Consider the following 13,995-nt stretch of genomic DNA (forward strand, 5'->3'; position numbering starts at 1 on the left):
TATTTTTAATATGTGCATATATAGCATGCAATATATAGTGAACTGTCCCATTTTTATTTTTTTAAATTTTATTTATTTATTTAAATTTATTTTTGAGAGAGAGAGAGAAAGAGAGAGAGCAAATGAGGGGGAGGAGCAGAAGAAGAGGGAGAGAGAGACTCTTAAGCAGGCTCCATGCCCAGTGCGGAGTCTGAGGTGGGGCTGAATCTCACCACCCTGAGATCATGACCTGAGCTGAAATCAAGAGCCAGATGCTCAACTGACTGAGTCACCCAGTCCCATTTTAAATTTACATATACACATAAACTCCTATCTATCTATGTATATTTTTTTAAGATTTTATGTATTTATTTGAGAGAGAGCAAGAGTGGGAGAGCATGAGCCGTGGGAGGGGCCGAGGGAGAGGGACAAGCAAACTCCCTACTGAGCTCGGAGCCCATGCAACTCAAACTCGCCTCTCAATCCCAGGATCCTGAGACCATGACCCGAGCCCAAGTCAGAGGCTTAACCGGCTGAGCCACCCGGGTGCCTCATCCTGTCTATATATTCTTAAAATGGCTTCATACTGTATAAATGTCTTTGTATGTTTGGGAAATCCTGTGTTTTTAATGTTAACAATATTTCATGATGCCATGCCTCAAAAAACAGTTTAGAAATGACTCCTTAGCATGCAATTGTGTGATTATAGCATTTAATTTATATAGCCATTGGAACAGATTTAGCTGTTTGGGTCAATTCCAATTTTTTTTTTTACTGTAATAACACTATGATGACTGTCTACTTGTTCATACATTTTTGGGCATCTGTAATAATTTCCCTGGGATTAATTCCTAGGGATAGAACTATTCTCAAGGTTTATTACCATTTTTAGTTTCTAAATATGTCTTGTCAAATTGCTCCAGAAAGGCATACCAATTTATTCCATAGCTTACTGTGCATACACATTTTAAAAAGAATAGTTGAGAGGTAAAACCAGAAGAGACTGAAAAAAAAATTGTCATTTCCTATACAAAATATAAAAGATTATCATTTCGGCTAGATTTTTAATTGTCCAGAAAATAGTTTGAGATAGAGTGACCAACTGTCCTGGTGTAGCCTTTACTGAGGATTTTCCTGGGATATGGAAGTTTTTGGTGCTGAAACGAGGACAGTCCCAGGATGACAGTTTATTGTCTTCAAGATTAAAGAAATCAGCTTTTTTTGTCATGTTTTTGTCTAATATTTGTAATATTTCTGGACTTTGGTGAAGAAGAAAAAGAATGCTAAGATATTTGAACATGCATTCCCTTTATTGCTTCTGGAAAACTAGATCAATAGATAATTACATACTTTTTTTTTCATTTTAACATAATTTTAGATTTGCAAAAGAGTTATAAGAATAGACAAGGATTTCCTGAATACCCTTCCCCCAGATTTCCCATTTTACTACAGTTATTCTCTCTCTTTATCTCTCTTTCTCTATTTTTAATCTGTGTGTATGTGTATTTATATATAATGTAATATTTTTTGAGAGTAAGTTGTACATGGTGCTGCTTTAACCTTAAATACTTGAGTGTGTATTTTTTTGCAAACAAGGATTTATCTTGCATAATCACAGTAAAATTATCTATGGCTACACACATAAAACTCTTTTCCAGTCTCTAGACTTTATTGAGATTTTTGTTAATTTTACTAATACTGTCCTTTATAGCAAAAGAAAATCCATATACTGAATTTAGTTGTAATGTCTTCCTAATCTCCTTTAATCTGAAACAGTTCCCGAGTCTTTGTATCTCATGGCATTCATATTTCTAAAGAGTGCAGACCAGTGATTTTGTACACCATCCCTCAGTTTGAGTCAGTCTGGTGTTTCCTGACGATTCCTAGTTTTGGTAGGAATACCACCAAAGTGATGCTGAGTGTGTCATATGAAGCATATGCTGCTGGTTATTTTCATAACTGGCAATGTTAATTTTGATTATTTGGTTAAGATGGTGTCTACCAGGTTTTCTATTTTCTCTTTTGTAATTTAAATAGTATTTTGTCTAGCCCACCATACTGCCAGAATCACAAGTCAGCATTTTATAAAAAAGTCACTTGACATCATATCAAAAGTATTTCCAAATATGAATTGTAAGCATTACTTTAATAGTTATGGAAGTGCTTAACTGTATTCGGGGGGCCGGACATCCATTCTGTATTTTTTTTTTAAGATTTTATTTATTCATTCGACAGAGATAGAGACAGCCAGGGGGGGAGGGAACACAAGCAAGGGGAGTGGGAGAGGAAGAAGCAGGCTCATAGCGGAGGAGCCTGATGTGGGGCTCGATCCCATAACGCCGGGATCACGCCCTGAGCCGAAGGCAGATGCTTAACCGCTGTGCCACCCAGGCGCCCCCATTCTTTTACTGTTTATTTAAAAAAGATAATGCTGCTATAAACACATTTTTATATAAAGTTTTTATGTGTTGAGGGCTATTTTATAGGATGGATTCTCAATGTAACCCAACCAAGACCAAGGGACACTTTTTAGGGCAGTTGATATGTTTGTAAAAGTATTTTTCAGAAGAATTGTACCAATTTTCATCACCACCACTGTTTCAAAAAAAAGTCCTCGAGTGTATACTTTGAGATTCATTATGTACTAATTTTAGCCTCCTTGGATGATTCTAGCCAGAATCAGTTATTACAATGGCTATCGACAAATGGTGATTTTCTAATCGTCATTCGTTCTACATTTATTATTAGTTGGCTTTCTACAGTAAGGAAAAGCTATCGCTTCCCCACCTCTGTTTGAGTGTAGATCCATGGCTTCTTATTTTATTCAATAAGGTTGAATCCTTACTATCATTCTTTATTTTGATGCTCAAATTGCCCCAGATTCGGCTAGTGGGAGTTACTTCAAACTGACTTTTGTATCCTTTTGGCATGTTACCTATCATTCTTTGAGGACTTCCTTACTTTTTAGCATAATAAGATGTTCACGGCTCATCTTGTTCTTTTTCCATCCCACCTCTGGAATCAGCCATTTTTCTGAGGAACACTGGTCCCATTTAGTGGCGATCGCTATCACAGACTGGGATCTGGACACTGGATGTGTTCCTTGCTACCAGAGTGTCTTTGCTTCTAGGCTTTGTCAGATAGCAGAGTTGGGTAGTTTAAAAAAAACATATAAATGTGTGTGCGGGTGTGTATATTTATATTTATATATATATATATATATATATATAGTTATATTTGTATTTTATGTATCTGTATATGCACGTATTACACACATATGCAGATGCACTTACATTCATATTCATCTTGATATATTTAGGTATCAATATACATTAAAACTCAATCAGCTCATTGGGGCTCCTGGGTGGCTCAGTCAGTTAGGCATCTGCCTTCGGCTCAGGTCATGATCCCAGGGTCCTGGGACAGAGCCCCATGTGGGGTTGCTGCTCAGTGGGGAGTCTGTTTCTCCCTCTCCCTCTGCTCCTCCCCCGTTCAAGCTCTCTCTCTCTCTCAAATAAATAAATAAAATCTTAAAAAAAACCCCACAAACTTAATGAGTTCACACTGAAAGCTCCTTATATTTCAATCCAGTGCCTCCAATTCCAGCACAACATCCTATCTCTTCCTCTTTCCATATTTCATATGAAACCTGGCTTCCATTTTCCACAATATTATTCCACTTATTTCCTCAGTCCTAGGATGTACAAAGTGTTTCAATTTGCTAAACTCTGCAAAACAAGAATTTATGATTTGTTTAGATTTTTGTTGTTGTTTTTAACCTGAGCATATAGTCTAGATAACTGTGATTAAGTTTTTGGGTTAGTTCTTTTTTCCCCTTCCCCTTCTGTTTTATTCACTTAAAATCAAAGTATAATTTATTTTCTTCTGTTTATAGTCAATTTGGGTTTCCCTGTCCTTGTGGATTTTCTTTCTTCTCTTTTCTTGAGTATATGAAACACTGACAAGTTTCTAAAAATCAAACCTGTACTAAAAAAGGTGTTTTCGGAGAAGCGTGATTTCTTTTCCCTCATTCTCTCTGTCCTTTCTACCCAGTTCTCTTCTTTGTTCTGTAGGTAACCAGTTTCATTAGCCTTGGATTTTTCGTTTTGCTCAAATACATAGATATATATTTTCTTACTTCCCCTTTCTTACCGAAAAGGTATATTACTATATATACTCTTGTACTTTGCTAATCATAGAATTTTAAAGCTGAATCAAACCTTGTTGTATATCCAGGATTATTCTTTCCTCATGTTTTTTTTCTTTTTAGACATTGGATCAGCAACAGCTCTTCACAGAGGAAGAACTGAAGGAATATGAAAATCTTATCTCTTTACAAGAAAGCGAACTTAAGAAAAAGGCAGATGAACTTCAGAAACAAAAGGAAGAGCTACAGCGTCAGCATGACCAACTGGAGGCTCAGAAGCTGGAATATCATCAGGTGGTATTTATAAAATGATCATGGCATTAAAAAGAACTTTAGGTGCTTTGCTAAAGACATGTGTTTTTTGTAATATAATCTTTCAAAGTCCTATTAGCTACAGTATTTTGAATTTTAGTATTTTTAGAAAGTGCTTTGTTGAATATTAATCTAAAATTTAGAGTTTGAATATCTCATTTTGGAAAACACTTTTCAGTTAGTTTGTTGTGGTTTGTCAAAGGTCATGAGAAAATAAAAGAATACTTACTTTTAAGACGTTCTTTTTCCATGCACTAGGTTGTACAGCAGATGGAGCAAAAAAAATTACAGCAAGAAATTCCTCCATCAGGGCCTGGTGGAGAATTGAAGCTCCAGCCACGTATGTAACTTAATTTTTTTTGTTTGAGGAAATAAAAAAAAATTGAATAAACTGAAATTTACATTTATTACAAATGTAATTTCAAATCATTAATATCTATGGTATTTACTATATATTTGTGGAAATAGTGCAACTTGTACTGCAGAAAAATGAAAAGCCTTCTAAAATGTCTATCATCAGCACATTTCAAAAGCTATATAATTTGATAGCTATATTTATGGTGAAATGATTTATTTCAACATTATTCACAATTCTTTCTAATCAGTTATCATTATTGTCAGAGAACATGTTTTTTTAATTGTAATCTGTGATTAAGCATATTTTAAAAATGCTTATTTATATTTACATATATACATATATAAGATATATATATCTTTATATATAATTTACATATATTACATATATAATTTATTTAATAATATATATTATAGTAAATATAATTTACATATATTATATATATACATATATATGAGAAGATTCAGAATAAAAGGAGATATCTTTAAAATGAGAGCATTTTTTTTTCAAACAGACATTTAAAGTCCGAAGTCCATCAGAACGTGGAAGAAAACTGTTAAGTCAACATCTGTGTCGTCTTTTTACCACCCTTCCTTTTTTTCTGCTCAATAAATATTTTAAAGCATATATGGAATAAAGGAAGATACTTTTTAAATGAGAACGCATCTTTTCAGGACACAGATATTTAAGGATTGAAGTCCACCACAACCAGGAAGAATACAAACTCAGTATCTGCTCTCACTTTCATACCTCTCTTCTTTTTAATTTGTTCTCCTTTAATGATTTAATTAAATGGCCATAATTATGCCATAAGTTAATGAAACTAGCAGTAACTGTTTAAGTGAGAACATTCTGTATTGCTTTTAAAGTAAATTTATATTGTTGTCACTCATAAAGATAGTCTTTTATAGGTGCTTATCATCCCCTCTCTTGATAAAAGTCTCTGTGATGTTCATAATTTTTCTTCTGAGAAGACCACACTTTCCCCCAGTGTTTCCTCTTAACTTCTCCTACTTCCAAACCTTAACTGCTAGAAATTCTTCTACTGAATAGCTTTTGCTACCACTTCAGGTCATGTTTTGGTTCATATTTTTGCTTTCTACTCTATTACTTAAGATCAGGTTCTGCTACAAAAAAAAAAAAAAAAACAAAAAAAACAAAAAAAACAAACCCAGAAAAACCAAAGATAACAGTGTTTTAAACTAAATAGGAATTCTTCCCTCTTCCATAAAGGAAATCTGGAGGTAGGTGGTGTCCAGGTTCCTACCTCTCTGCTCTGTTATCCTCAGTGCATGGTTTTTATCCTCAAGTTACCTCATTCTCACTGTCCAAGATTGCTTTTGAAGGCAGTGGGCAAGAGGAGGAAAAGGAACTCCGCCCCCCCCCCCCCCCCCCCCCGCCCCAAGTTGCATCAGCTTCCTGGAGTCGATGTTCCTAGATTTGAACTTATGTCTCATTGGTCATGTAGCTACTAGGGAAGCTGAGAAAGCCATGTGGCATTGGGACCAGCTAAAAGTTAGGATCTTTAACTAAAGAAGCGGGTCATGTTTGGTAGGCAACTTTCAGTGTTAGCCCGGACAGCTTTATTGGCTACTTATGTATCTGTATACGCTCTTCTGAAACATAGAAAACATTACTTGCCCAGCCCCAAAAGGAAATGCCCCACATCCAATCCATTATTGCATAGAGCTCGAAGACCATGATACCCTTGTATAGTCCCCTCTGGCGGGTTAGGATGTGGCACCTCATGTTCCGGCCATCCACAAACTAAAAAACAAGGTGTCTGCCTCCTGAGTACCAAATGCATAGTGGTGGGATAGGGACAGGACAACTGCAATAAAATGGACTTTTCAGAAGAGGGGACAATAGCCACTGATCCATAACACTTAAAAGGTACTGCTTGGCCAAAAATAAGGTCTCTCTGCTCTGTCTATAAATACATTCCTTGGTTTTTGCATCAGGAAACCCCTGATTCACTTTTGTGGGAGGAATTCCCTTGTCGAATGTCCTCAAGGGCCCTTGGTGCTGCCTTCTAGGAAGTTTTTATTGTCCATTAATTTTCAAGGACACATTTGAGCAGGCATTGGAAAGTGTGCTGGTCTTGGGGGCTGGACAGCTTTAGTTCTTCACTTCCTGTTATGGTGGGTTAGGGGCTTGGGAATTGTTCTAGATAGTTACAGGCTGTTGCTGGCCAGGTTTGGGGTTTGTGTTCGTTTTGGTTTTGGTTTTTGGCAAAAAAAAAAAAGTTCCCTAAAAACTTAGTATGTTTCTGGTCTGTCTTTTGCAATTATTACCATGAGTCACCACAAAGATCTTGCCAAGACACAGTTTTTAACAAAGAACATCATCTTTTACTTGCTGGCTTCTGTGCTCTCTCTCTCTCTCTCCCCTTGGGTCTTAAATGAATGGTACCTCCTTGGGACCATTTTAAACTGTAGGCTTGGGTGGGATGGCAACAATCGGAGTCTGATCTCTTTCCTTACGATGGCTCCCATTACTTGGCAGAAGATTCTTAAGAAAGGTTGAGGCAGAAAAAGGAAAGGCAGAAAAAGGTTGAGGAAGCTTTAGCAGCTTCCTCAGAACCTTAACTTTGTAACTATTTCAGTTTGGAGTGTGGTAGTAGCTAACTTTTTCAATTTTTCAGGGCTCCAGATTGGGGACTCTTGTCAATTTATTTTGTGGAGAGCCATTCCCTCGGCAAAACTCTGTTCCTTTCCATCTCTGCAGTCTTTTAACCCTAGCCTGAGTCACATGTCTCCTGTAAGACTTTGCTGAAAGAGGCTAGAAGCAGCCCACACATGCTAGCATTCCGAAGTTCTACCACTACTTCCTCTAATACCTTAACCTTAGTGGCACGAGGTCTCACTGCCCAAAACCCTACCTCCTCAGCTAAGCTAACTCCATATTTGAGATCCTTTTACTGGCTGTACCTTACTTCTAGCTACCAAATTCTGTATAGGTCAGGATCCCTGGTTGTAGATAAAGGAACCTTCTTTGGCTATTAAACAGAAGGGGCTTGATTAAGGGGTGCTTGATTAAGGGTAGCTCACAGAATCTTTGGGAAGGCGGATGAAACAGAACCGAGGCTGAGCCTCAAAGGAACTACATCACAAGAGTGGGCTGCCAAAGAAGCTGCTGCTTTTGGAACGATCGAGAAGCTGCCTGTCAGTTCAAGAAGCCTCCTGGGGGATTAAGGACGCCATGTATGGTTGGCAGCTCTAGAGCTGTAGCCCCTCTGCAGTGCTTTGTGTTGGCAAACGTGGACGCCTCCTGTGCTGCCTCTCTCCCCATGTAACTTGGTTCTGAGCAGAAGTCTCAAGTGAGTGCATCTGACTGATTGGACTAATCATATCTGGAACCCTAGCTGCAGGGGATGTTGGGAAATCATAGTATTTAACTTCACTACCTCGGTAGTGCAGGAAGGCATGTGTAAAGCCGTTGAATGAGCCAATCTGTTGTAACATCTCATAATTTTACATTGTGTCTCTTCACATTAATAATTTTTAAAACTCTTAGTCCTCAGTCTACGGAATTTTTAAATAATCGGTGCATGCTCCAAAGATACCTTAGGTTTTTTTTTTTTTTAAATCACAGATCCCACGATTAAATGTAGCAATCTGGAAAAGTTTTGCTTATATACAGCTTTAAAAAAACACACACACAAAAATCACTCAGTAGAGTAATGCTGTGTTTCTTTAGAGATGGAGAAGGATTCCTCTCTGTATTGTTTAAATTGTAGGAAACATTACAACATGATCTGGCATATCCTTTTGTTGATGACTCTATCTGTGACAAGAAACTGATGAGACAGGGATTCACCCAGGGTGAACACTTTTAGATAATGGACTGCGGTTCAATCAGAAAGGAGTTGGAGACGACAATATCGTACTATGATTACATAATATGATAAATATGGATACAGGGTAATCATATGAGAATATATAAATGTATCAAAGTAACATGTTGTACATCTTACATTTACATGATGTTATATGTCAAATATAGTAAATTAAAAATATAATTGGAGGAGAATTTAGAGACGTTTCTTAAAATGATATTTTGGTATGAGTAATAATAGGTGGATATTACATAGTCATACCTCACAGTTTCTAGCAAATTATCATAATTTATATTATTAAAAAAAGAATGTGGGGCACCTGGGTGGCTCAGATGGTTAAGTGTCTGCCTTGGGCTCAAGTCCCGACCTCAGGTTCCCGCTTCAGCAGGTGAGTATGTTTCTCCACTCACCCTGCCCCTCCCCCTACTCGTGTGCTCTCTCTCTCTCTCTCAAATGAACAAATAAAAATCTTTAAAATAAAAAAGAAAAGAATTGTTAGCCCAAGATTGTCTATGGACTTAAGGAGTTCCAGTTGTTATGAATATTGGGCATTTATGAGCCAATATTTTTTCCTACAGAGTTGCTAATAGTATTCTTTACAGCTCTGTTAGAAAATATTGGTCTTATGTTTAATTTATACCATTCTTTTTTTTAATTTTTAAAAATTTTATTTATTTGAGAGAGAGAGCAAGCACATGAGTGTGGGGAGGGGCAGAGGGAGAGAGAGAGAATCTCAAGCAGACTCCCCACTGTGCATGGAGCCCATCATGGGGCTCCATCCCAGGACCCTGAGATCATGACCTGAGCCGAAATCAAGAGTCTGACACTTAACCAACTGAGCCACCCAGGTGCCCCTATACCATTCTTCTTAATAATTTTTAGGTATTCAGTAGTCCTGTTTAGGTGACTTGGTGGTATGTATTAGTAATTTGGGGTTTTGTTTCACATATGAATTTTCATGAAGCATATACATTTTAGTATACTTAGGTATATATAATCCAAATTCGATTTTAAAAGATGTTAGTCCTCTGGAATAGTTGACTCTTGCTAAAAGAAACTGCAGTTTAGAAGTAGTGGTAAAAATTCTTTGAGATATGGCTCTACATTTTTTTTAACCAAAATGTGTTTACAACAGCATTGTTTTCCATGCTAATTGACCAGATTTGTATTACAGGAGCCGAAATGCACATCTGTTTTTCACAGAAAGAAAAATATAAAGAAAATTTTACAGTTTCGTGAGAATGTGTTTTTTAAAGTAGCCTAGTTACTAAAAGAGGGGGTAAGAAATCTATTTTCTTTAGGAATAAATTTTGACAAGACTAGTTCTGGTTAGTGCCTAAAATTTAATCTTTGTTTTACAGCTGTGCAGTACAATGACGAAGCTGAAAAAGAGCCAAAGTTAGATGACGAGCTTCACGGTTCTCACGTGAGATTTTTATCGCTTGAAGACCCTGCTAACGAGGTCCACTTTCACCCTTAACCACTGGTGCCTCAACTTAATACTTTCGTTTGGTTTTTTTTTTTTTTTTTAATTGAGAGACTAAGGTGTATTGAGTAAAGTGCAAAGTGTACTTTTTTGTTTCCTGTGGGTGAAAGAATGAAAGACTGTACTGACAGCTTGCTTTCAAGGGGTGGGATTTGGAGGGAAATCTGGCATTTTCCTTGCTTTTTTTTTTTTTTTTTTACACAGTATCATTATCCAGATTCCAATTTTTCCTTACTCACATTTAATTTACTTTTTAAATGCGTACTTAGCTATGGATTAATACCCATTTCTTAGACAATCCAAGAACTGAGGCAGAACAAGCAGCAACAGCAAGTGGTAAAGACACCAAATTGAAAAATTTGAATTTATGATTCCTAGTACTGCCGATCTCTTTCTTGAGACAAAAGCAAAGCAAAACCAATAGAACCTTTTACTTAATTTTAGGTATTTAGATTCCCCCTCCCCAATATTGCCTATAGAATTATGTAGGAAAAAAACCCGCATTTCATGTTTATAGACATCCACAGTTTTCCCTGCAGAGCATTTAGTTTACTTTTTTTTTTTTTTAAGATTTTATTTATTTATTTGACAGAGACAGCCAGCGAGAGAGGGAACACAACCAGGGGGAGTAGGAGAGGAAGAAGCAGTCTCTCAGTGGAGGAGCCGGATGCGGGGCTCAATCCCAGGACCCTGGGATCACGCCCTGAGCCGAAGGCAGACGCTTAATGACTGAGCCACCCAGGTGCCCCTAGTTTACATTTTAAATGGCATCAGTCGTAATCTTGATGAGTACCTTGTACCAGCTTGGTTGTTAGCCAGCCCTCGACAGTGTGTTTTTCCCTATATGCTTACCTTCCATTTACCTTCAGAGCTGTGCATGCCTGTAAACAAATTTCGTTTGGTTTATAATTTATTGCAAGCAACAGACTTGACTTTTGCTGTGCGAATTTCCTCATCTCTTTTTGTTTTAGCCTTAGTAAGAAGTATATTTTCCAAGATTTCCAGGATTATGAATATAGATCTTGTCGTTAAAATGTTAAGATATTTCATTTTACAATTCTTATAATTTTGCTGCTCTGTGGAATTTAAAAAATGGGTACTGATTTAGCTCCACATGATTTTAAAGTTATGACTTGTCTGCTTTAAAAGTGAGAGAGAAGAGATAAGAGTCCATCTAGTTCTCTTTGCCTTCTCCCATGAATCATTGTATTAATGTTGCGTTCAATTTTAGTCCCCCCTAACTGTAGATTTTTAGTGATATGAGAGTACGTGTCATTTAACTACATTCCTGCCCTCATTATGAAACCCATGTACAGCCCGAGCCAAATTCTGTATTTGTGTTGTACAATGTTCTTTTACCCACTTTACTGTTCACTATTACCCTTCAATGGTTAAAGTGATTTGAGTTTGCTTTACTTTTGAATCTTACCCTTTCTGCTCTTGGTATTGCTTCTTTGTAAATATTTCCCTATTCATGTAGTGATGTCTTATAGATTTTTTTTCCTTTTTTTTTTTTAAAGATTTTATTTATTTATTCGACAGAGATAGAGACAGCCAGCGAGAGAGGGAACACAAGCAGGGGGAGTGGGAGAGGAAGAAGCAGGCTCATAGCGGAGGAGCCTGATGTGGGGCTCGATCCCACAACGCCGGGATCACGCCCTGAGCCGAACGAAGGCAGATGCTTAACCGCTGTGCCACCCAGGCGCCCCTTGTTTTTCCTTTTTTAAAACATTTGCCATGCATCTTAGTGTTTAAACATTTTCGTGGTACTATTGAAGCATTTTTGTCAAACACAACAATTTAAAACTCCTACCATCTTCTTGTTCTATAGCGTTGAGCAATGGATGTTACAGATTATATCTTAATTTTTTTTCTGATGAACTCTCAGTTCTAATCCCATATACATTTCTTGTTTCCTTTGATGTGTATGTTTTTTCACTCTCTTCGATAGTTACAGCATGTTTCATTAAGATTCACGATTGATATTGGGGAGAAGAAAAACCACACTTGCAGAAAGTCAGAGCTATTTAGACAAGCAGGCAGGCATTTCTAGAGGGGTTTTCTAGAGCTATTTAGGCAAGCTGCAGTCATTCCCAGAGGGGTTCCTGAGCACTGTGGAGAGGAACTCTAACCCTCAACAAAGTTTCTAACTCGTGAGTAGAGTTCCTGACTCCTCTGCCACAGAATGAACCAGCTTATGGAGCAAATGCGGAGCATTCAGACTCTGATGAATGTCCTTTGTCCAATTCTTTAGCTTTTTTGTACCCTTCTTAAGTAATAATAGTTAAAAAAAATATTTTGTGCATTCCAGCAGACATTTTCTGTCTTACAGTTGTTAATAAAAGGGGAAAAGAGTATTTTTTGTAATAGAAAGACCAGGACATGAATTTTGCATTCTCTGGTTAGAAGAAAAGTAGCATAGTTTTTTGTATTTGTTGTTTTTCCCCGGGTGATCTGAGTTGTTTTTTTTTTTAAGATTTATTTATTTATTTTGGGGGGAAAGGGGCATAGGGAGAGAATCCCCAGGCAGATTCCCTGCTGAGCAGCGAGCTGAGGCAGGCTCCATCCCACAATCCTGAGACCACGACCCAGTAGACCAGGTCTGGAAACCCAGAGTCGGGTTCTCCACAGACCGAGCCACTTAGGTGCCCTGATTTGAGCTTTAAGTTCTTTTCTCTCTATGAACTCTCCCATTTTCTACTTTTGTATTGACTTTCCCACTGCTGTGTTTCTAACGCACCTCCTGAGTCAATGAAGAAAGTTTTGACTGATATAGAAAGTGGGTAGCACCGCTGTCAGCTCTCTTCAAGTTTCACTGCCGCCAGCTTTTGGGGTTTATTATCAGGCCTTTCAGATGAATTCTGCCCTTCCCTCACAATCCCAAACTATTCATCTTTTCTCCAAGGAAGTCTGTTGTATTACTAAAGAAGATGTAGAGTTGACTTTATTAAAACAGGATTACTTTACAAGAGATTTATGTGAAATATAATAGAGGCTAAGGATTTTATTTTAAGGATAATTTGAAGCTAGTTAATGCCCAGAGCGCCTGTTTCATTCTTTTGTGATGGCTCTGGTGATTTCCAGATAGCTCTATTTGCACCTTTCCATCTAGTTTCAGGGCCTAAGAATGGAAGAGCCCTGGAGACTCATACTGTAGCAGAGGTGGAGGAAGGAGCCCCTTTTCAGTGAAGGTGTTTCTTTCTTGGAAGCTGTTAGTCCGGGATCTATGAGCACACATGAAGTTTATAATAAGCCCTTGCAATTTTCAACGTGTCTATGTACCAATTTTTATAGCCGCTAATTGAAAGATCATAGTTCAGAAGCAATATGTGTACATGTATATGTAAGCTTGTGCCTAAAATAGGTGTGGAAGGAAGACCGTTATTCTGTGTCTTCTGAGAAAAATTGTGTCCTGGAATTAAAAAGTGAAAAAATTTTGCCTTTCCTTTTCATGAAGGAAACCAGTGCTGCATAATCTGTATTTTATCAGTATTTATTATGTTTTAAAAAAACTTTTAATAATGATGGTATATACATCCTATTTCAGAGGCCATTTATTTTACTTGTTATTGCTAAATTTAGGGGATTGTGGAATTTTTTTCAATTTAAATGTTGAATTAAAAACATAACCTTTTATAAATATATGGCCAAAAGTGTTCTGTTAATTTTAGAGTTTAGACAGAAATTTTATTAATCTGAAGTGTATTTAGATTTAATTCTTTTTGTCTTCTTTAGAAAATTGGATCATTTAAAAAAGCTATGAATAAGCTGGATTTTAATTTGATAATCAGGAAGACCCAGAGACCTTATACAAGTTTGTTATATTTATATTTGTTTTTTGATGTTATATTGTAAAAATTCTCCCAGTGCAATATTTG

At 37.0% G+C, this 13,995-nt stretch overlaps 1 protein-coding gene across 7 annotated transcripts in view; it reads left to right on the forward strand.

Annotated features, from left to right (window-relative positions):
* The window catches only part of NUCB2 (nucleobindin 2), a 44,531-nt gene extending 39,113 nt beyond the window's left edge, over window positions 1-5,418 (forward strand). For 6 of the 7 annotated variants that reach the window (XM_026487239.4, XM_026487242.4, XM_057317083.1 and 3 more), the window contains 3 exons: window positions 4,250-4,420; window positions 4,697-4,778; window positions 5,308-5,418. In XM_026487239.4, the coding sequence (XP_026343024.1) occupies window positions 4,250-4,420; window positions 4,697-4,778; window positions 5,308-5,315 (261 nt within the window). In that variant the 3' untranslated portion in view covers window positions 5,316-5,418. Of the gene's footprint in view, window positions 1-4,249; window positions 4,421-4,696; window positions 4,787-5,307 lie in introns of those variants that run through there. The other variant, XM_026487247.4, reaches the window with a different exon arrangement.
* Window positions 5,419-13,995: the final 8,577 nt, after the last annotated feature.

Source organism: Ursus arctos, unplaced genomic scaffold (genome assembly GCF_023065955.2).
Source record: "Ursus arctos isolate Adak ecotype North America unplaced genomic scaffold, UrsArc2.0 scaffold_23, whole genome shotgun sequence".
Taxonomy (NCBI): domain Eukaryota; kingdom Metazoa; phylum Chordata; class Mammalia; order Carnivora; family Ursidae; genus Ursus; species Ursus arctos.